The sequence below is a fragment of the Cherax quadricarinatus genome, chromosome 97 (assembly GCF_038502225.1).
Source record: "Cherax quadricarinatus isolate ZL_2023a chromosome 97, ASM3850222v1, whole genome shotgun sequence".
Taxonomy (NCBI): domain Eukaryota; kingdom Metazoa; phylum Arthropoda; class Malacostraca; order Decapoda; family Parastacidae; genus Cherax; species Cherax quadricarinatus.
This window is the reverse complement of record NC_091388.1, coordinates 4,141,333-4,165,079: the sequence shown is the minus strand read 5'-3', so window position 1 is coordinate 4,165,079 and position 23,747 is coordinate 4,141,333. Positions and strand designations below refer to the sequence as shown.

Sequence of the window (23,747 nt, the reverse complement as noted above, 5' to 3'; positions counted from 1 at the left end):
ATACAATCACACAATCATACAATCACACAATCACAATCACACAATCATACAATCACAATCATACAATCACACAATCACAAAATCATACAATCACAATCATACAATCATACAATCACAATCACACAATCACAATCACACAATCACACAATCACAGTCATGGCCGCCATCTTGTCAACAATACTGGTTGTTCAGTCTTCAGTTCTTGGTTATTTTCGTCATTCTTGGGCCTCGTAATTTTTATATGGTTTTTATAAGGTAATGAGACGCTAGTTAAAAACCTCTTCTTTAAGTTAAACCGGTTAAAAACCCGCTTAAACCCCTGAAAAACCCAGAAAACCCTGTTAAAACAGAGGTGTGTGTAGAGTAGCTGGCTGCTGCTGCTGCTTCTGACTTCTTTCATTCATTATTTTCTTCAGTCTTAGGCCTACTGCTTTTTATATGTTTTTTGTAAGGTTGTGTAGTCATGCTTATAAACCTCTTGTTCATGTTAAAGTGTTTATAAACCCGCATAAACCTGTAAAAACCCATGAAAAATTGGTTAAAACTGAGGTGGATGTCGGGAATTTTCTCTCGGTCAGAGACGCTAAACCTCTTTTTTTTTTTTACTAATTTTATTGTTTTTTTTAGTGAGGTTTTCCATATTTTGGGGGTTCTAGGGTTTTTTTTATTGGATTTTTGATCCATGTGGGTGGAGCTGGGGCTCTCCTCTGCCTTGGATCAAAATTAAACCCATCCTTATTTTTTACTATTTTTCGACTTTTTGGGATTTTTTTTGTAATTTTTCCTCCATTTTGGCTGTTTTTAGGGAGTTTCCCGGGTTTTTGATCCATGAGGGTGGATCTAGAGCAACTCATTTGCCTTGGATCAAAATTAAGTCTATTCTTATTTTTCTTAATTTTGTGAGGGTTTTCTAGTTTTTTGTGGGTGTTTTTGATCCACGTGGGTGGAGCTGGGGCCGTTCCTCTGCCTTGGATCAAAATTAATCCAATCCTTATTTTTTTTGGTTTTTTAGTGTAATAATTCCCACTTTGGGTTTTTATGATTTTTGTGGGTTTTTTTTTTATCCATGGCTGTGGAGGGGAGCCCACTCCTCTGCCTTGGATCAAAATTTAGCCATATAGAGCCCCTAGATAGTCTGTTGCCCCAACGAGTTTAGCGCCTCCTTGTATAGTTTATTATTAATATTTTGTAAAATATTTATAATATATTTTGCATTTTTTGATGGTTTTTAATATATTTTTGTGTTTTAACTTGGTTTAACCTTTTTTATGTGACATTTTGGTTTATATAAATTGTTTCGTGTTTTATATTAAATTTTAAAGTGTCTAACTTAACCTAACTTAACCTCAACTTTAACTTAACTTAACCTAACCTATTTTAACCTAACTTAACCTCAACTTTAACTTAACTTAACCTAACCTATTTTAACCTAACTTAACCTCAACTTTAACTTAACTTAACCTAACCTATTTTAACCTAACTTAACCTCAACTTTAACTTAACTTAACCTAACCTATTTTAACCTAACTTAACCTCAACTTTAATTTAACTTAACCTAACCTATTTTAACCCAACTTAACCTCAACTTTAACTTAACCTAACCTATTTTAACCTAACTTAACCTCAACCTATATTAGTCCCTTTTTATTATAATTTTAAACTATAATTATAACTTTAAAAAATTACCTTTATAGTACTACCTACTATCATATTCCCAAGCACTATTATATGATCATCACTTTATTTGTATTAGTCCCTTAGCTCATTATTTTACATTTGTTAAATAATTCAGGTGCTATTTTTTAGCTTAAGACTATTTACTTTGTTTTATACTTAATTCTAACTATAGATTCACTACAAATCTTATGATTACAAGCATTGATCCTGATACCAACCTCTTATTTAATGACTTAAATGAATCAAACAGTTACTGTAATTACTACACTGCAGAACAATCAAAGGCACTTCTCAGTGCCAACAACAACATAACTATCTTTAACTACAATATCAGATCATTAAGCAAGCATTACGATGACCTCATAGCATTACTAAATTCCTTACATGCCAATATGTCCATCATTACACTAACTGAAACCTGGCTAAAGCCTGATAGTACAGATGTCTATGCCATTCCTGGTTACACAGCCATACACAACTGTAGGCCAGACCAACAAGGGGGTGGCACAGCCATATACTACTCAGACCAACTAGAATGTATCACTAATACTTGCACAAGGGATGAACATGGGGAATATATAATAGCTAAATTCAAATCCAAATACCTACAAAAACCTCTCACATTGATAAACATCTACAGAGTTCCACAGTCAAACATTAGCCAATTTAGTCAAAATCTAGGAAGTATGATAACTGATGCACGCATGAACAAAGATCACTTACTACTCTCAGGTGACTTCAATATAAATCTCCTGCAAGACCAGGACCCACACGTTACTGAATTCACAAACACAATGAGTAACTGTATGTTACTACCAACAGTAACAAAACCTACAAGAGTTACAGAGACTAGTGTTTCCCTACTTGACCACATCTGGACCAACACCATATCCCCTTTAAAATCAGGCATAATTACAGATAATACCACAGACCACTACCCTACTTTCCTCATAACAACTCTTGGTAAACTACCCCAAGACACTACTAAAGTCACCTTCAGACTTCACAATGAGGCAGCCATTAATAACTTCGCAACAGCATTAGCAAACATTGATTGGCACACTGAGCTAGAAATCTATACAGATATTGACGAATGTATTAATAATTTTCTAAAAAAGACCCAATACCTCTATAACAAGCACTGCCCTAAAAAAAACTAAACAGATGACAGCAAAGAGACTGAACAGTCCCTGGCTAACACCCAGCATTCTCAAATCCATAAATACAAAACACCAATATGAAAAACAGTACAGAATGGGTCACATAACCAGAGACCAAACAAAACGTTACTCGTCAATCCTAACCAGCCTGATAAGAAGGGCAAAAAAATTGTATTATGAGAACAGATTATCCAACTTACGAGGTGATATAAAAAAGACCTGGAAAACACTATCTGAAATTCTGGGAACAAAAAAGATATCACGAAATAGCGAAATAAAATTAGCAAAATCAGATGAACCCCAACTCCCACCAACAGAAACAGCAAACAGACTCAATGATTTCTTCTCCACTATAGGACAAAACCTTGCCCATAAAATCCCAAGCTCAGATACCCCACCAAATAACTACCTCACCGGCAACTACCCGAACACACTGTTCCTAGCTCCGACTAACCCATACGAAGTCTCCCTTATTATCAATGCACTAAAAAACAAGGCAGGAGATTTAAGTACCTTACCACCCTTTATATATAAAAAAGTGTCACAAGTGCTATCTCCAATCATTGCAACACTCTTTAACAAATCCATTGAATCCTCCACCTTCCCTACAGTACTCAAAATAGCAAGGGTCACCCCGATCCACAAAGGAGGAGACCAAACAGAGTTGAATAACTATAGGCCAATATCCAACTTACACCCTCTCTCAAAAATCTTTGAAAAACTAATTCATAAACGAATCTACTCCTACCTTATCTCCCAGAACATACTCAACCCCTGCCAATTTGGATTCAGGCCTAATAAAAATACTAATGATGCTATTATACACATGCTAGAACATATATACACTGCAATAGAGAAAAAAGAAGTCCCACTGGGGATCTTCATTGACTTACGTAAAGCTTTTGATACAGTTGACCATGACTTGCTCCACGTAAAATTGTCACACTATGGTATAAGAGGGCACTCCCTCAATTACCTCAAGTCATACCTCAGCAACAGAAGCCAATATGTGTACGCAAATGGGGCAAACTCTTCTGCGCAACCAATTACAGTTGGTGTCCCACAGGGAAGTGTCCTTGGCCCTCTTCTCTTTCTCCTATACATAAATGACCTTCCAAATGCTTCGCAATTACTCAAACCCACACTATTTGCAGATGACACTACATACGTCTTCTCTCACCCGAGCCCAGTCACACTAGCCAATACTGTAAATACCGAATTACAGAAAATATCTACCTGGATGAGGACTAACAAACTTACACTAAACATTGACAAAACCTACTTCATTCAGTTTGGTAACAGAGCTACAGATGTCCCTCTTAACATAATGATAAACGGATCACCTATCACAAAGCTAACAGAGGGAAAATTCTTAGGAATCCACCTTGATAATAGACTCAAATTTCATACACATATACAACAAATTTCTAAGAAAATTTCCAAGACTGTAGGCATACTATCGAAGATACGGTACTATGTTCCACAGTCAGCCCTCCTGGCCCTATATCACTCTCTTATTTACCCCTATCTCACCTATGGAATTTGTGCATGGGGCTCAACAACAGTTAACCATCTCAGACCACTAATTACCCAACAAAAGGCTGCAGTTAGAATGATAACAAATTCTCACTACAGGCAGCACACTCCACCAATATTCAATACACTAAACCTACTCACCATACAAAACATCCATACTTATTACTGCACCTATTACATACATAGAACACTTAACTCTGATATTAACCCTCCCCTCAAACATCTCCTTGCCAACCTCAACAGAACACATGACCATAACACAAGGCACAGATCACTCTTTGATGTTCCTCGTGTTCATCTCACACTATGCAAAAACTCAATGCACATAAAAGGCCCTAAAATCTGGAATTCATTACCTGTAAATATAAAAGAAACACTTCCTGTTTATAAATTCAAGTCTCTACTCAAAGATCACTTACTCACCCAAAACCAAATAAATACTGAATAACTGAACCTTATAAATTGTATATCTTAAATGTTTCTCACAATTATATCACATAAATGTTAAACCTAAAACCCAATCTAACTTTATTATTTTTTAAATACACTACCTAACAGAATCCTTCATATGACCTGTCTTTGTAATACTCACTTGTGCTTTATAGTAATCTGTTTACATTAATGTTTTATCACTGACTTCATCATTGCTTAATTAATCTTAAGTTAATTTTAAGCCAGCCCGTAATGCTATGCATAGTATAAGTGGCTTTGGCATACTGCTCTTATCTGTATTTTTTTGTACCTCTGTATGTGTGCACAAATTTATAATAAATAAATAAATAAATAAATAAACTTTAACTTAACCTAACCTATTTTAACCTAACTTAACCTCAACTTTAACTTAACCTAACCTATTTTAACCTAACTTAACTTTATAAGAGAGGTGACTATATTATTATTATTATTATTATTATTATTATTATTATTATTATTATTATTCCTGGTCTTGTGTTTTTTATTTAATAAATTTTATAGTATACGTATTCGACTGAAATATTTTGGCCGAACCGAATATGATGATATTCCTGTCAAAACTGATATATATTTTGTTAATATTAGTAACATAATAATAAAGATAATAATAATTATCATAATCATAATATTTTTCATAATGTTAACGAGGAAAATACAGTATTTTGTTAATAATAATGATTATGTAATATAATTATGATAAAAATATTTTTGACAATATTAAGAACTTCAGCAATATTTCCAGTAGAATCGTGTTATTTCGTGAGTATGGATCGTGAGTACGAGAGGCGGCTATTACGGCAGCAGAATGGACCAGTCACATCACCCGCCTCGCCTCTCTCGGTAAGTTCGTATCTTTGTAAGCTCGTGTCTTGCGTTCGTAAGTTCATGTCTTGTGTTCATAAGTTCGTGTCTTGTGTTTGTAAGTTCGTGTCTTGTGTACGTAAGTTTGTGTTTGTAAGTTTGTGTCTTGTGTTTGTAAGTTTGTCTTGTGTTTGTAAGTTTGTGTCTTGTGTTTGTAAGTTCGTGTCTTGTGTTTGTAAGTTCGTGTCTTGTGTTTGTAAGTTCGTGTCTTGTGTTTGTAAGTTCTAAGTTCGTGTCTTGTGTTTGTAAGTTTGTGTCTTGTGTTTGTAAGTTTGTGTCTTGTGTTTGTAAGTTTGTGTCTTGTGTTTGTAAGTTCGTGTCTTGTGTTTGTAAGTTCGTGTCTTGTGTTTGTAAGTTCGTGTCTTAACATACAATCCATGTTAAAATAAAAATTAATCCATGATTTATCAAACTTTGATTTAGTGACTTCCAGTCATCTGCAGTGAAGGTAGAGTATACCTGGTATATCTGGAAACATTAGGATGGGTTTCCTTAAGACACCTGCTGTCCTAGTTCACCTAGCAGTAAAATAGGTACCCAGGTGTTAGTGGACTAGTGTGGGTCGCATCCTGGGACAAAACTGACCTAATTTGCAGGAAGTGCTCTGCATAACAAGGGTCATTCTATATACACCTACCATCCGACTTACGACCTGCTCGACTTACAACCACTCGACTTACGACCGTGTTTTTTATGCCAAATTTCTGGGAAATAAACAACTATTTGTGTTGTACACAGTGTTTATCCTAAACCTTACAGTATAAAATACAGTACTAACAACATAAAAAGTAAAGTAAAACATGAAATACCAAAATAAAACAAATTAAGTCATTACAAAAATGTTTTGTTGATTTTCAGTAGTAAAGTTTGACTTACGACCGGTTTCTCAGAACCGAACTCGGTCGTAAGTCGGATGGTAGGTGTATTAGTATGTCACTGGTATGAGCTATGGTCTGTATAAGTTGTGTCATGTAGAATAAAGTTTATTGTTATTATTTTATATGCTTTGCAACAGCTGCAGGAGTCAACTTGGGTTCTTATATAGGTGACAGGTTCTTAGTGGGCATCTTCTGAGAGTTCTCCTTGAAGCAGCAATGTTCTCTTGATACAGTTGGAGTTGAAGGTCTACATTGGTAGACTAAGTAGCTTGTTTTTACTAAGTCAGTCTACACTAGTAGTCTAAGTAGCTTGTTTTAACTAAGTCAGTTTGTTCCTTTTGCTATCACTTACCAACTTGCATTACAAATACAAATTGTATTTCTTTGCATAGTACACAATGTGTGGTTTACATGTTATAAAGTATTGTTAAGCACATAGACAGCCAATAACATACTTGAGCATTTCCCATAGACTAGGCCTTAGGCCTACATACTACTTGGAACTACACATAGATTGTGCAGTGGTAAATATTAGTTATTTGTTATTGTACATTAATGCAAACAAGAGGGTGACACTGGCATTATTTTCTTCATCAATAATAATGAATATCAATCTGTCATATATATATATATATATATATATATATATATATATATATATATATATATATATATATATATATATATATATATATATATATATATATATATATATACTGTATATATATATATATATATATATATATATATTATATATATATATATATATATGTAGGTAGTAGGTTGGTAGACAGCAACCGCCCAGGGAGGTACTACCGTCCTGCCAAGTGAGTGTGGAACGAAAGCCTGTAATTGTTTTACATGATGGTAGGATTGCTGGTGTCCTTTTTTCTGTCTCATGAACATGCAAGATTTCAGGTATGTCTTGCTACTTCTACTTACACTTAGGTCACACAACACATACATGTACAAGCATATGTATACACACCCCTCTGGGTTTTCTTCTATTTTCTTACTAGCTCTTGTTCTTGTTTATTTCCTCTTATCTCCATGGGGAAGTGGAACAGAATTCTTCCTCCGTAAGCTATGCGTGTTGTAAGAGGCGACTAAAATGCCAGGAGCAAGGGGCTAGTAACCCCTTCTCCTGTATATATTACTAAATGTGAAAGGAGAAACTTTTGTTTTTCCTTTTGGGCCACCCTGCCTTGGTGGGATACAGCCGATGTGTTGAAAGAAAGAAAGATATATATATATATATATATATATAAATATATATATATATATATAAATATATATATATATAAATATATATATATATATATATAAATATATACAGTGGTCCCTCGCTTTTCATAGTTCCCGGCAATCGTAAATTTCGCCAATCATAGGGGTATTTTTGTATAAACATGGACTCGCTTTTCATAAGTTGACTCGCGAGTCGTAGTTCGTCTGGGACGCGTACCCACGGCGTGAGCCGTGGTGCCAGCCAGTCTGGCATTGTTTACCAGTGAGCGAAGGTCCCCTCGCGTGCTCCAGCGAAATATTTCATAATATTCCATTTATTTTAGTGCTTGCAAGTACTAAATAAGCTACCATGGCTCCAAAGAAAGCTCCTAGTGTAAAGAAGGTGAGAAATACGATTGAATTTAAGAAAACCATCATTGAACAATATGAAAGTGGTACAAGTGTGGCCGAACTGTCCAGGATGTATAAGAAACCCTACACAACCTTATGTTCCATAGTGGCCAAGAAAAAGGAAATCAAGGATGCTGTTGTTGCAAAGGGAGTAACTATGCTGACAAAAATGAGATCACCAGTACTGGAAGAGGTTGAGAAGTTATTATTGGTGTGGATAAATGAGAAACAATTAGCAGGAGATACTCTTATGACTTCGATTATTTGTGAAAAGGCTAGGCAGTTGCATGAAGATTTGGTAAAGAAATTGCCTGCAAATAGTGATGATGTGAGTGAATTTAAGGCCAGCAAAGGCTGGTTTGAGAGATTTAAGAACTGTACTGGCATACACAGTGTGGTAAGGCATGGTGAGGCTGCCAGTTCGGACCACAAGGCAGCTGAAAAATATGTGCATGAATTCCAGGAGTACATAGGGCTGAAGGACTGAAACCTGAACAAGTGTTCAATTGTGACAAAACAGGCCTCTTTTGGAAGAAAATGCCAAAGAGGACCTTCATTACACAAGAGGACAAGGCAATGCCAGAACATAAGCCTATGAAAGACAGGCTGACACTAATGTTCTGTGCTAATGCTAGTGGGGATTTCAAAGTGAAGCCATTACTAGTGTACCATTCAGAAAATCCCAGAGTGTTCAGGAAAAACAATGTTATGAAGAGTAAATTGTGTGTGTTTTGGAAATCTAATAGTAAGGCATGGGTCACGAGGGAAATTTTTGTCGAGTGGTTCAATGAAGTGTTTGGCCCTAGTGTAAAGGAGTATCTCCTGGAAAAGAAATTGGATCTCAAGTGCCTGCTAGTAGTGGACAATACACCTGCTCATCCTCCAAACTTGGATGACCTAATTTTTGAGGAGTTTGGGTTCATCACAGTAAGGTTCTTGCCCCCGAATACCACTCCTCTCCTCCAACCCATGGACCAGCAGGTCATTGCAAACTTTAAAAAACTCTACACAAAAGCAATGTTTCACAGGTGCTTGACTGTGACCACAGACACCCTAAGGGAATTTTGGAAAGAACACTTCAGCATCCTCCATTGCTTATAGGTATGGCTTGGGAGGAAGTGACTACCAGGACTTTGAACTCTGCCTGGAGAAAATTGTGGCCAGATTGTGTCAACAAGAGGGATTTTGAAGGGTTTGGGACTGACCCTGATGAGCCTATGTCTGTTGTAAAATCAATTGTGGCACTGGGGAGTTCCATGGGGTTGGATGTGAGTTTGGAGGATGTGGAAGAATTGGTGGAAGACCACAACGAAGAGCTCACCACTGAGGAGCTGCAAGAGCTTCAGCAGGAAGAGCAATACATTGCAGAGGAGGAGGAAGAGAGATGGAAGAAGGTGCCTTCTTCAGAAATTAAAGAGATTTTTATTATGTGGGGTAAGATGGAAAGCTTTATGGAGAAACATCACCCTAACAAGGTTGTTGCAAGCCAGGTTGGCAACATGTACAGTGACAAAGTCTTGGGCCATTTTAGGGAAGTGTTAAAGAGACGCCAGAAACAGAGCTCTCTCCACAGTTATTTTGTGAGACAGGACTCCAGTGACTCTCAAGGTGGTCCTAGTGGCATTGAGAAACAGAGAAGAGAAGCAACCCCAGAAAAGCAAATGGTACCTGAGGTGTTGATGGAAGGGGATTCCCCTTCCAAACTATAAACAATCCACTCTCTCTCTCCTCCTCCAGTCTCCCATACACTAAGAAGAATCTCCAATAAAGGTAAGTGTTATGCTGTTAATGTTTCATTCATCATTTCCCATTGTATTGTTTATGTAGTTGTATTGTTTATGTACTACATGTATATTTCATGTAAAAAAATTTTTTGTTTTAATACTTCTGGGTGTCAGGAACGGATTAATTGTATTTACATTATTTCTTATGGGGAAAATTGATTCGTAAATCGTAAATTTCGTTCATAGTAACGGCTCCAGGAACGGATTAATTACGAAAAACGAGGGACCACTGTGTGTGTGTATATATATATATATATATATAATATATATATATATATATATATAATATATATATATATATATATATATATATATATATATATTTTTTTTATTTATTATCACACCGGCCGATTCCCACCAAGGCAGGGTGGCCCGAAAAAGAAAAACTTTCACCATCATTCACTCCATCACTGTCTTGCCAGAAGGGTGCTTTACACTACAGTTTTTAAACTGCAACATTAACACCCCTCCTTCAGAGTGCAGGCACTGTACTTCCCATCTCCAGGACTCAAGTCCGGCCTGCCGGTTTCCCTGAATCCCTTCATAAATGTTACTTTGCTCACACTCCAACAGCACGTCAAGTATTAAAAACCATTTGTCTCCATTCACTCCTATCAAACACGCTCACGCATGCCTGCTGGAAGTCCAAGCCCCTCGCACACAAAACCTCCTTTACCCCCTCCCTCCAACCCTTCCTAGGCCGACCCCTACCCCGCCTTCCTTCCACTACAGACTGATATACTCTTGAAGTCATTCTGTTTCGCTCCATTCTCTCTACATGTCCGAACCACCTCAACAACCCTTCCTCAGCCCTCTGGACAACAGTTTTGGTAATCCCGCACCTCCTCCTAACTTCCAAACTACGAATTCTCTGCATTATATTCACACCACACATTGCTCTCAGACATGACATCTCCACTGCCTCCAGCCTTCTCCTCGCTGCAACATTCATCACCCACGCTTCACACCCATATAAGAGCGTTGGTAAAACTATACTCTCATACATTCCCCTCTTTGCCTCCAAGGACAAAGTTCTTTGTCTCCACAGACTCCTAAGTGCACCACTCACTCTTTTTCCCTCATCAATTCTATGATTCACCTCATCTTTCATAGACCCATCCGCTGACACGTCCACTCCCAAATATCTGAATACGTTCACCTCCTCCATACTCTCTCCCTCCAATCTGATATTCAATCTTTCATCACCTAATCTTTTTGTTATCCTCATAACCTTACTCTTTCCTGTATTCACCTTTAATTTTCTTCTTTTGCACACCCTACCAAATTCATCCACCAATCTCTGCAACTTCTCTTCAGAATCTCCCAAGAGCACAGTGTCATCAGCAAAGAGCAGCTGTGACAACTCCCACTTTGTGTGTGATTCTTTATCTTTTAACTCCACGCCTCTTGCCAAGACCCTCGCATTTACTTCTCTTACAACCCCATCTATAAATATATTAAACAACCACGGTGACATCACACATCCTTGTCTAAGGCCTACTTTTACTGGGAAAAAATTTCCCTCTTTCCTACATACTCTAACTTGAGCCTCACTATCCTCGTAAAAACTCTTCACTGCTTTCAGTAACCTACCTCCTACACCATACACTTGCAACATCTGCCACATTGCCCCCCTATCCACCCTGTCATACGCCTTTTCCAAATCCATAAATGCCACAAAGACCTCTTTAGCCTTATCTAAATACTGTTCACTTATATGTTTCACTGTAAACACCTGGTCCACACACCCCCTACCTTTCCTAAAGCCTCCTTGTTCATCTATATATATATATATATATATATATATATATATATATATATATATATATATATATATATACATATACATATCAGTAAGGGTCGGCTCCTCACTTAACCACCAGTTCACTTACTGACCTAGTTGTAGGAACACAACTCAGTCGTTAAGTGAGGAATACCTGTATAAAAATACTGTTTTTAAGGTGTTTAATATTAACCTCCGCCACTAAAACACTGCACACAGTCTACCACTCTCTGTTTGCAAATACAAATATTATTTCCTTGTATAGTATACAATGTAAAATTTGCATGTTATAAAGTATATTGTTAAGTACAAAGACAGCCACTAACATTCATGAGTATTTTCCACAGACTAGGCCTAAGGCTCAGTACCAGGACACTAACTTCCCACACACTAGGTCTGATACTCAGTTCTAGGAGTACACTAACTATGTCTCAGCTACAACTCGGGTAAACTTTCCCACATCCCCTACCTCAGTTTTAATACATGTGTAAATATACATTCTGGTAAGTTGTATTTCACCATAAATGTATTATTCATCCAATGTTTTTGAAGAAAGCCATGTTAAATTCTTCAAACCCACAAATATACCATTTTTCTGGTGTGTCTATTACAAATAAAGGTGTAGAATGGCCTGCACACCTGGCTGTAATGATACCAGTAGTGGAGCAATCAAAACACAAGTTATATGACTTGTATTTCCTTCACCAAATAAGCAAGCTGGCACAGTAGGACATGTCCATATCCGCATGCTAAACATTCCAAGTACGCACCTGCCATGGATACCGAAACCGTGGATAGTAGCAAACCATATATATAAGTCCTATACATACCTGTTATAAAGTTTAATTGATAAATTATGCACAATAAATGGAGAATTATCACTTTTTCACTGATGGGAAGAACTTCACAACTTCTCTTAGACTTTGAACAACTGTCACCATCACTACTTTTGTGCTTTGTTCCCATTATTATTATGCAAAATTAAGAGGTATTTTTGGGCCACAGTAAACCATGGATAACTGAAACCGCGGATACCGAATCAGTGGATACAGCGTTTCTACTATATTTACAATGTGTGCACTGTTTACAGTATGTAAAGTAATGTAAAAACAACTGCACAACACATTGATTAAAGAAGATAAAAGCAAGAGCCAGAGAATGTGCCATGAACGACCAGCAGCCCAGACGAGTCTACCGCTACTCACTTCACAAGTGAATCACATTGCTTCACAGCTCTGGTAGGCTTGTCTGTGATTGGCCGACCCCTCAGGGAAGGTTCCTTGATGTTGGTGAGGGGCTCTTGATTTAGGGAATTGGATCTGTGCTCCAGTTCCCTGAATTAAGCTTTATCACTGATGTCATCATTGCTTAGTTCATCTTAAGTTAATTTTAAGCCAGCCCGTAATGCTATGCATAGTATAAGTGGCTTTGGCATGCTGCTCTTATCTGTATTTTTTGTACCTCTGTATGTGTGCTCAAATTTTTAAATAAATAAATAAATAAATAAATAAATGCCTTCCACATCCCCCCAGGCGCTGTGTAATCCTACGGGTTTAGCGCTTCTCCTTGATTATAATAATAATAATAATGTGATTGGCTGATGAACCCAGGTACTGATATATCCATGGTGCCGCTATTGATCGTTATATCCTTGACACCTGGTTGGCTGGTCAAGAGGCCGCCAGTATGGCATTGTGACATGCCATACTGGCATGTCACAGCCTCTAATAACTTGTCTGCCCTCTTTATTATTGTACTGACTTTATTGTTATTATTATTATTATTATTATTATTATTGTGACTTCTTATTGTGGTAACATTTATTATGTGATGCCTTTGTTATTATTATTCTGTCTTTCTTGTGTCTACAGCAACATAGGTGATGGTGTCTATATGTCTAATATCTTTATTATTGTTGTGTCTACAGCAACATACAGGTGACAGTTGTCTGTATGTCTCATATCTTTATTCTCCTTGTGTCTACAGACAGGTGACAGTTGTCTATATGTCTAACATTTTTATTCTTGTTTCTACAGCCTCGTAGACAGGTGACAGTTGTATCTATACAGTCACCTAGTAAAGAGAGGACAGGTGACAGGTTCATCCCCACCAGAGCTGGTGCTAACTGGGATGTTAACTTTGCACTTATACAAGTACGTTCTAATTGCTTTATTTACACTAATTCTGCTTTATTTACACTAGTAAGTTCTTTATTTACACTAGTAAGTTATGTACGTATTCTTAACCCTTCAACTGTCCAAACAAATTCACGTTCACATGTGTAATGCTCCAAAAGTAGATCTACGTTTTCTTACATATTTTCAAATATAACAAAAAAAAAAGGTAGATCAAAGGTGTTTTTTACACGTTTTCAAATGTAAAAAAAAGAAAAGAAGATTCACTTTTTTTACATACTTTCAAATGTTGAAAAAACGTAGATCTGCGTTTGGACAGTTTAAGGGTTAATCTGTGTGTGTGTTCTTACATGTAAGAAAAGTACGCATGAGCAAAAGTACAGTGGACTCCCGATTAACGATATTTTTTCATTCCAGAAGTATGTTCAGGTGTCAGTACTGACCGAATTTGTTCCCATAAGGAATATTGTGAAGTAGATTAGTCCATTTCAGACCCCCAAACATACACGTACAAACGCACTTACATAAATACACTTACATAATTGGTCGCATTTGGAGGTGATCGTTAAGCGGGGGTCCACTGTATATGATTAATGTCTGTAATTATTATTATTGCGGTAAATCGATTTTTTCAGGAGAACGTCAGTTATTATTATTATTATTATTATTATTATTATTATTATTATTATTATTATTATTATTACAGCCTCTCCTCACTTAGCAACGTACTTGTTTACCAACGACTCAGACTTACGATGGCTCTCTGACCAGCATGCATACCTAAATAATGTAGTATATTAGAGCTGATATCCTCTATTTTCTTTATTACAATATACAGTACACTACTGTATAAACATTTAAAAAATACCAGAAATGTTATAAATGGTACAACGATGACATAAAAATAATATCAAAGATGGTTGACACAGACCCACTACCATTATAGTATGCTCCTCACTTAGCGACAGATTCGTTTACCGACGTGGTCTCAGGAATGGGACTCCATCGTTAAGTGAGGAGAGGCTGTATTATTATTATTATTATTATTATTATTATTATTATTATTATTATTATTATCATCATCATCATCATCATCATTATCATCATCATTGCCAGAAACTGACCATTTTAGGAGAACAACATCAGTTCTTATTTTTATTTCAGAACAATAAGATCAGTTATTATTATAGCGATAATGTGCCTTTGCAGGAGAATAAGGTCAGTAATCATTATTATTATCGCATTAAATTGACCTTTGCAGGAGAACAACAAGGTGAACAGTGAAGTCCGTAAAGGTCGGGAAGGAGGCGAGGGTAAGGACGGTGTGGCGTACACGACACTTCTGAGGAACGAACTTCTGGGCACCAATATTGATGACCTGAGGGATACCCAGGATGACAGGCGGGCACTGTCACCAGTGCACACTCCTAACTTATACCATGTAAGATCTATAACCTCTGTCATGTAAGACTCCTAAACTGTATCATGTAAGACTCCTAAACTGTATCATGTAAGACTCCTAAACTGTATCATGTAAGACTCCTAAACTGTATCATGTAAGACTCCTAAACTGTATCATGTAAGACTCCTAAACTGTATCATGTAAGACTCCTAAACTGTATCATGTAAGACTCCTAAACTGTATCATGTAAGACTCCTAAACTGTATCATGTAAGGCTCCTAAACTGTATCATGTAAGACTCCTAAACTGTATCATGTAAGACTCCTAAACTGTATCATGTAAGACTCCTAAACTGTATCATGTAAGACTTTTAACCTATACCATGTAAGATCTATATCTTATATATTGTTAATGATGCATGTATAGACTCCTATCTCATGTAAGATTTATAACATATTAATCCTTTGAGGGTCAGAACCCCTGATCTCAAAGTTGCTGTCACAGTCAAAGAATTTTCAAAAAAAAAAAGAAAACACTAGGGAATTATGCTGGTGCAAAGGGGCAGTCTCGACGATATATGATCATCAGTGATTTCACCTACTTTGAGCCCTATTTTAGGCCAATTCCATGATTTCACTTGACCAAACTCTTAGCTATTTTACTAGTATTCTATCAGTTGAGTACAAGAAACCACTCATTCATCTATTTCAACTACCCAATAAAGAATATGATATGATAAGTCAGTAAATAACTACTGTCTCTGAGAAAGTCAATGAACAAATAATTACTGTAACTAAATAAATACCAGTATTGAAAAGTCAGTAAATGAATACAAGTTAGAGACTTGCTGCCTTCATGCTGGGTAATTATCTTAAGTTTCATCTCCAAAGTAATTGTTGCTGCACCATTGTAAAGTTGAAATGTCGTAAGTTGAACCATCATGAAGTTGAAATATCATACGTCACCCCATTGTAAAATTAAAATATCATACGTCATACCATTGTAAAGTTGAAATATAGTAAGTTGAACCATAGTAAGTAAAGGAGCACCTGTATTAATATTTTCTCTGTTTCTCTCTCTAGTTTTCCCCACGGAAGAATCACCAGAGAGAAGATGCACTGTCTCCGTATTCCTTGTCTCCTGTCAGTGCAAAGAGCCAGAAGTTGTTGCGGTCTCCTAGGAAAGCCGCTCGCAAGATATCTAAAATCCCTTTTAAGGTACCTTGAAATACCTGAATAACACGAATATAGAAGAATGACACTAATGACCATGTTTTGGACCGACTTGGACTATTCATTAGTGAATAGTCCAAGTTGGACCAAAACGTGGTCATTTGTGTCATTCTTCTATATTTGTGTTATTCGTGTATTGTTCCAGCCACGGTATTGTGAGTTTTTGTTCTTGATGTTCAGATGTTTGGATGTTGAGAAATGTTATGGTAACATTGTTTTAACATTCATTTAGGTTACACATGTACTTTGTGCATTCAGCAAAATTGGTTAGAGGATGTTACAGTTCTGGAGGTGGGAAGTACAGTGCCTGTACTCTGAAGGATGAGTGAGAATGTTACAGTTCTGGAGGTGGGAAGTACAGTGCCTGTACTCTGAAGGATGAGTGAGGATGTTACAGTTCTGGAGGTGGGAAGTACAGTGCCTGTACTCTGAAGGATGAGTGAGGATATTATAGTTCTAGAGGTGGGAAGTACAGTACCTGCACTCTGAAAGATGAGTGAGGATGTTACAGTTCTGGAGGTGGGATGTACAGTGCCTGTACTCTGAAGGATGAGTGAGGATGTTATAGTTCTGGAGGTGGGACATACAGTACCTGTACTCTGAAGGATGAGTGAGGATGTTACAGTTCTGGACGTGGGAAGTACAGTACCTGTACTCTGAAGGATGAGTGAGAATGTTACAGTTCTGGAGGTGGGAAGTACAGTACCTGTACTCTGAAGGATGAGTGAGGATGTTACAGTTCTGGAGGTGGGAAGTACAGTACCTGTACTCTGAAGGATGAGTGAGAATGTTACAGTTCTGGACGTGGGAAGTACAGTACCTGTACTCTGAAGGATGAGTGAGGATGTTACAGTTCTGGAGGTGGGGAGAACAATGCCTGTATTCAGAGTGCATTTACTATACTCTCAACCTACAGGACTCAAGTCTGGCTAACCATTTCCCCTGAACTTCTTCAATAAATGTCCCCTTGCTTTTGGCTTGCGTTTAAGTAAAATCCTATTCTTTTTTTTTTTTTTGAACCCCTCTAGGTTCTGGATGCTCCGGAACTGCAAGATGACTTCTACCTGAACCTAGTTGACTGGAGTTCACAGAACGTTCTATCTGTAGGCCTAGGGCACTGTGTCTATCTGTGGTCAGCCTATACATCCCAAGTGACCAGACTGTGTGACCTCTCCCTGGACGGAGACTCGGTAACATCTGTCTCCTGGTCGGAACGAGTAAGTTCTAGTCTAACTTCGAAACTAATTTATTGTGTCTCATGAATTTAGGACAAGGGTTCCCAACCTGCAGCCCAAGGGCCCAGTGGTGGACCTGCATTTTAAGACCCCTGAATCTTGAACTGTTATGAGGGCCCCTTCCAACCCCTTCTCATGCACTAGATCCACAATTTTTAAACACTGTGTACTAAAGTCGCTTCTGGACCCCTCAGGGATTTTGGGGCCCAAAAGCTTAAGCTTCATTACTTTCATAGCAGCTTTGCCCCTGTGAGGGCCCAAAGGTTTTTTTTTTTTTTTTTTTTTTTTTTTTTTTTTTTTTTTTTTTCAACAAGTCGGCCGTCTCCCACCGAGGCAGGGTGACCCAAAAAAGAAAGAAAATCCCCAAAAAGAAAATACTTTCATCATCATTCAACACTTTCACCACACTCGCACATTATCACTGTTTTTGCAGAGGTCCTCAGAATACAACAGTCTAGAAGCATACACATATAAAGATACACAACATATCCCTCCACACTGCCAAAGGTAGTCCTAGGAAATGAATGCAGCCCTCACATGAAATTCTGAATTATTTTTAAGGTTCAGCACTACATATTGTCAACAATCACAAAATATTATTCAGGAAATTTATAAAACATTACAAAATGAGGCCCGCCTTTAAATTTGACTTTTCAAATTGGCCTTTCTGTACTAAATGGTCGAGGCCTACTGGCTTATGTTATCTAGATTGTTGTTAATGTTGGAAGAGTAATTATAAATGTTTGTCATGAGTTTAGGTCATCTATATTGTTAATATTCTTAATTTCTAGTTTCTCATGAGTTTAGGTCATCTAGATTGATTGTTGTTAATGTTAGAAGAGTATATCAAAGGGCTTAGGAGGTGTACACACACACACACACACACACACACACACTATATTACATTACATTATTTATTTATTTGTGGGGTCACAAAAAGTATTATCCAGAGGAATGAGGAAGGGTTGTTGAGATGGTTTGAACATTAAAAGAGGATGGAACAAAATAGAATGACTGGAGGGTGTATAAATCTGTAGTGGAAGGAAGGCAGGGTAGGGATCATCCTAGGAAAGGTTGGAGGAAGGGGTTAAAGGAGGTTTCGTGTGTGAGGGGTTGAGACATCCAGCAGGCATGGGAGCGTTAGATAGGAGTGAGTGGAGACAAGTGGTTTTTATGACTTGAATTGCTGTTGGAGTGTAAGCAAGACAACATTTATGAAGGGATTCAGGGAAACTGGTTAGCTGAACTTAAGTCCTGGAGGTGGGAAGTACAGTACCAGCACTCTGAAGGTGGGAAGTGCAGTGCCTGCACTCTGAAGGTGGGAAGTACAGTGCCTGCACTCTGAAGGAGGAGTTGGATTGTATTTCAATTTATAGGGACATCTGAAATGTAGTATATACAAGCATCTGGCAAGACAGTGATGGAGTGAATGATGGTGAAAGTGTTTCTTTAGTGGGAAGTGACTGGTATTTAACATAGATTTCCTCATATAGTTAAGAACACATTGGGGACCTAAATTATGCATAATATTCATACTACGGGACTTCTACAACTTACTCATTCTTCAGAGGATGTTGGATCTGTTTATCCTGACAGGCGGGGGCTGGACACAGACAGGGTACCTGCCCCTCCTTACCACCAACTCCTCCTCCTTTGCCCATCCCCCTGCCCCTGCCTCCTGCCCCCTCCTCCTGCCTGCCCCTGCCCCCTGCCTGCCTGCCCCTGCCTGCCTGCCCCTAACCCTCCAACCTGCCCCCTTCTACCCCTTTCCCCTTTTCCCCTGCCTCCCCCCTGGATTTTTTCTCACCCCCTCTAACCTCCAACCTTCTCCTCACCCTTCCCCCCCTCCCCCTTCTCCCCCCCTTTCCCCTGCCTCCTTTTGCCCTCCCCCTGCCTGCCCCCTGCCTCCTCCTCCTCCCCGCCCCTCCTGCCCTCCTCTCCTGCCTCCTCCTCCCCACCTGCCTCCCCTCCTTCCCACAACCTGCCCCCCCTTTTCTAACACCTCCCCCCTTTGCCCATCTCCCACCTCCTCCTAACCCAAACCACTTAACTACACCCTAACCTAAACCCACCTTTCTCTCCCGCCCCCTTTTTTCTCCCCCCTCCTCCCCCTCCTCCCCCCTCCCTTTTCCTTCAAACCCCTCCTCCTTTCCCCTCATCCTCCTTTTCCCCTTTCCCCCTGCCCCTGCCCCCCTGCCTGCCTCTGCCCCCCTGCCCACCCTGCCTGTGCCTGCCTGCCTGCCCCCCTGCCCGCCTGCCTGCCTGCCTGCCTGCCTGCCTGCCTCCTCCTCCTCTCCTTCCTTTCCCCCTCCCCCTGTGCCTCCCCCCTCCTCCTCCTCCTCCCCCCTTAACTCAACCTCCCCCTTCTAACCTTCCCGCCTTCCCCCTAACTCCCCTTAATTTTCCCCTCCCCCCTGTGTGCTCCCCCTGCCTCCTCCTAACCCACCTTTCCCCAACCTTCCCACAACCCCTTTTCCCCCCCTGCCCCTAGCCCCCTACCCGCCCGCCTCCCGCCCCCCTCCCCCCTTTGGTTTTCCCCAACCTCCTGCCCCCCTCCCCCCTCTTTCCCTTCCCCCCCTTCCTGCCCCTGCCTGTCCTCCAAACCCCCGCCTGCTCCCCTCCCGCCCTATTTTAACTAATACCCCCATCTTTTCCTTCCTTTAGGTTAACTTACTTCAAGGTTTTTTTTGTTGAAAATTTTTGATAAAGCCACTGGATGGTGGCGTCTCAGTAAAGTACCCAGATGTTGCAGTACTGTTAAACTTTAAGATTTAAACAGAAAATTTAAAAAAAAAATTAGAGTTAGAGGGGTGAAAAAAGGTCAAAGGGAAAAAAGATGAGCCTGGGATGTCAGGAAAATTTCCCGGGCCTCAGTGGGTCGGAAATGGAATAATCTAAGGGAAGAATTGGAGTTAGACTCCCCTTAACAACTGTAAAATCCCGGATGTAAGGGCCTCGAGCTTAGTCTATATCACAGAAAAGGCCTCATGGCTAACAATACACAAATAACCTGCACATTTGGGGCTTTATAAATGGGCAAAAACGGAAAACGTTGTTATGCCTCTCTTTATGTCAAATTTTTTGTGAATCTATTCACAATTTCCCCGAGGCTGTATAAAGCAGACCAGGAAAGAAAGAGTTTAATTCAGTTTTCTTTTTTCAATTTTTGTGAGTAAAATATGGGAAACAGGGGGTAGTAACCCCCTTTTCCCGTATAAATTTAAAATTTAAAAAAAGCTTTTTGTTTTCTTTGGGCCCCCCCTGTTGGTGGGATCCGGTTTTTAAAAAAAAAAAAAAAAAAAAATATGTTTTGGGGAAACCAACCCGAACAGATGGGGTTTGGCTTGGCCAACCGTCTTTTTCCATCATATTTTTAAAGATTTTGTGGTTCATATTTGCCCAAAATCTTGCCCTGGGGCTCGCCATGAGCTCACTCCTCAGATAATTTAGCAGTAAATTTTGGGGCCCAGATTAGAGGGGAAAGGGTGTATGTGGGAAGTGTGCACCATCATGCCCCGCGGATGATGGGGAAAATAAACCCCTTTTTTTGGGTTTAGGGGAACTTTTCGATGTATTTTCAAAGGCATGGTTGTATTCTCATTTCTTGTCTCATTTGATGGGAAAGAAGACACATTCAAAAAGAATGATTTGATTGGTTTCAGGACTTAAATATCTTGGGTGGGGCTCAAAGTTGGAAATATTCAATTTTGCTGATATTCTGGTCAAATGATTCCCGTCCCAAAACACATCCCAAATGGCCAGTCTAATTCATTCACGTCACTTATTTTTATACAGTTTTACAATAATGCAAGTTAATCTTCTTTTTTTTTTGAAAAAAAATCAAAATGGATTTTGTAAAGCCCGGAAAAAAAAACTGTGAAACCGCAAATGTTTTTTACTGCCCGGGAAAGTCTCGTTTTTATTCCGGGCCATATTTTTTTGTAAAATTGGACAAATTACCCAAATTTTTGATCACTTTTTGGGGATTAAAAAAATGGACCCCTTAAATATTTTTTATTCAGAAGTATGTTCAGGTGCCCGTCACCAAATTTGTTCCCCCTAAGGGAAAATTGTAAAAAAGATTAGTCCATTTAACCCCCAAAAATACATGTAAGGGAAACCCCTAAATACACTTCTTTGGTAGCATTGGGGTGTCGTAAACCGGGGTCCCCGATTCCTGGGCATTTTTGGGGGTTGGGCAAAAAAAGAAAATACTAAAAAAACTAATTGGCCTAAAAAAAAGACTCAAATTGGGAAAATCACTGATGTGTAAAAATAGTACGAAAATTTCGATAAGCGTAATTTTTTAAAATTTTTTTCAAATTTTGTCTTTTTTTTTCATTTCTTTGAAAAAAGTTCTGCCCCTTTCATAGGGAAAATAATTTTTTTAAAAAATTTGAACCCTGTGGAGCGGTTTAAATACAGCAAATGGTTGTAAAAATCCCCTCCCGGGGGTTTTTTCCCTTTGAAAATATATCAATTATTTATTATTTTCAAGTTTTGCGTAAATTGATGGAATTTATTTTTGTATATGGGGAGTGTATATTGATGGAATGCGTTTTAAAATTTTTTAGCGTAAATTGATGGAATTTATTTTATTGCTTTTAGTGGGATTCTATGGTCTTGTTTCAGGGGTGGGTTAAGTGGTCCCGAAAAGTCGTCCTGGCCTCGGTGGGTTTTACAACAAAATTTTTGTGGAACCTGCACTCCCTTACTTTTCAGACCCATACGAAAATAATGCTGCTGGGTGAACCGGGGCAAACCCTGTTTCCCTCTTGTCCTGGGGTTCAACCTACTGGGTCCTGTGGTTCCCCTCCTGGGGATTGGGAAAACACTATAGGTACCTGGTTTGGGTTTCCTGGGGTTCAACACTACCCGGCTCCTGGGGGGTTTAATACACCTGTGTAACCGGGGTTCAATACTCCTGTATAAACCGGGGGTTTAAAACCTGTAAACAATTTTTCAATACTCCTGTTAAAATTGTTATACACCTGTTTTAAACCCGGGGTTCAAATTTCCTGTAAACCTGAGTTAATACTACCTGTAGTAAAAAGGGGGTTTTCTCCTTAAAAAACCAATTTTTCAATACTCCTTGGAACCTGGGTTTTAGTACTCCTGAGTAACCTGGGGGTTCATCTACCTGTAGTAACCCGGGGGGTTTAGTACACCTGTAAAACCTTTTTTCCCGTACTACCTTGGGAACCTGGGGTTCAGTACTCCCTGTAGTAACCTGGGGGTTCGTACTCCTGCCCCCTTTTCAAAACCTGGAACCGGGTTCATACTACCTTGTAACCTGGGGTTCAGTACACCTGTATAACCCCGGGTTCATACTACCTGTAGTAACCAAAAATTTTCTATCCTGTGTAAACTGGTGTTCAGTACTACCTGGTAACTTGGGGTTCAGTACACCTGTATAAAACCTTGTTCAGTACACCTGTAGTAACCTTGTTCGTACCCCGTAGTAATATGTTTTTCATCACCTGGGGTGGCTTACGGTTTTTAAGCAAAAAAAAACTTTTTTTCAGTTATCTCGGGTAAACCCCGGGGAAGTAAACTAGTTCACATTGATGTACGTCAATAGTTCACATTGATGTACGTCAATAGTTCACATTGATGTACGTCAATAGTTCACATTGATGTACGTCAATAGTTCACATTGATGTACGTCAATAGTTCACATTGATGTACGTCAATAGTTCACATTGATGCACATCAATAGTTCACATTGATGTACGTCAATAGTTCACATTGATGTACACCAATATTTCACATTAATGCACGTCAATAGTTCACATTGATGTACGTCAATAGTTCACATTGATGTATGTCAATAGTTCACATTGATGTACGTCAATAGTTCACATTGATGTACGTCAATAGTTCACATTGATGTACGTCAATAGTTCACATTGATGTACGTCAATAGTTCACATTGATGTACGTCAATAGTTCACA

The 23,747-nt window shown here is 38.7% G+C and overlaps 1 protein-coding gene across 1 annotated transcript in view; it reads left to right on the top strand.

Moving 5' to 3' along the window:
• Window positions 1–152: 152 nt before the first annotated feature.
• Window positions 153–23,747, top strand: part of fzr (fizzy and cell division cycle 20 related) — a 41,530-nt gene continuing 17,935 nt past the window's right edge. The window contains exons 1-6 of the mRNA XM_070105226.1: window positions 153–255; window positions 5,590–5,687; window positions 13,825–13,941; window positions 15,185–15,364; window positions 16,408–16,542; window positions 17,586–17,810. Of these exons, the coding sequence (XP_069961327.1) occupies window positions 5,613–5,687; window positions 13,825–13,941; window positions 15,185–15,364; window positions 16,408–16,542; window positions 17,586–17,810 (732 nt within the window). The 5' untranslated portion in view covers window positions 153–255; window positions 5,590–5,612. The remainder of the gene's footprint in view (window positions 256–5,589; window positions 5,688–13,824; window positions 13,942–15,184; window positions 15,365–16,407; window positions 16,543–17,585; window positions 17,811–23,747) is intronic.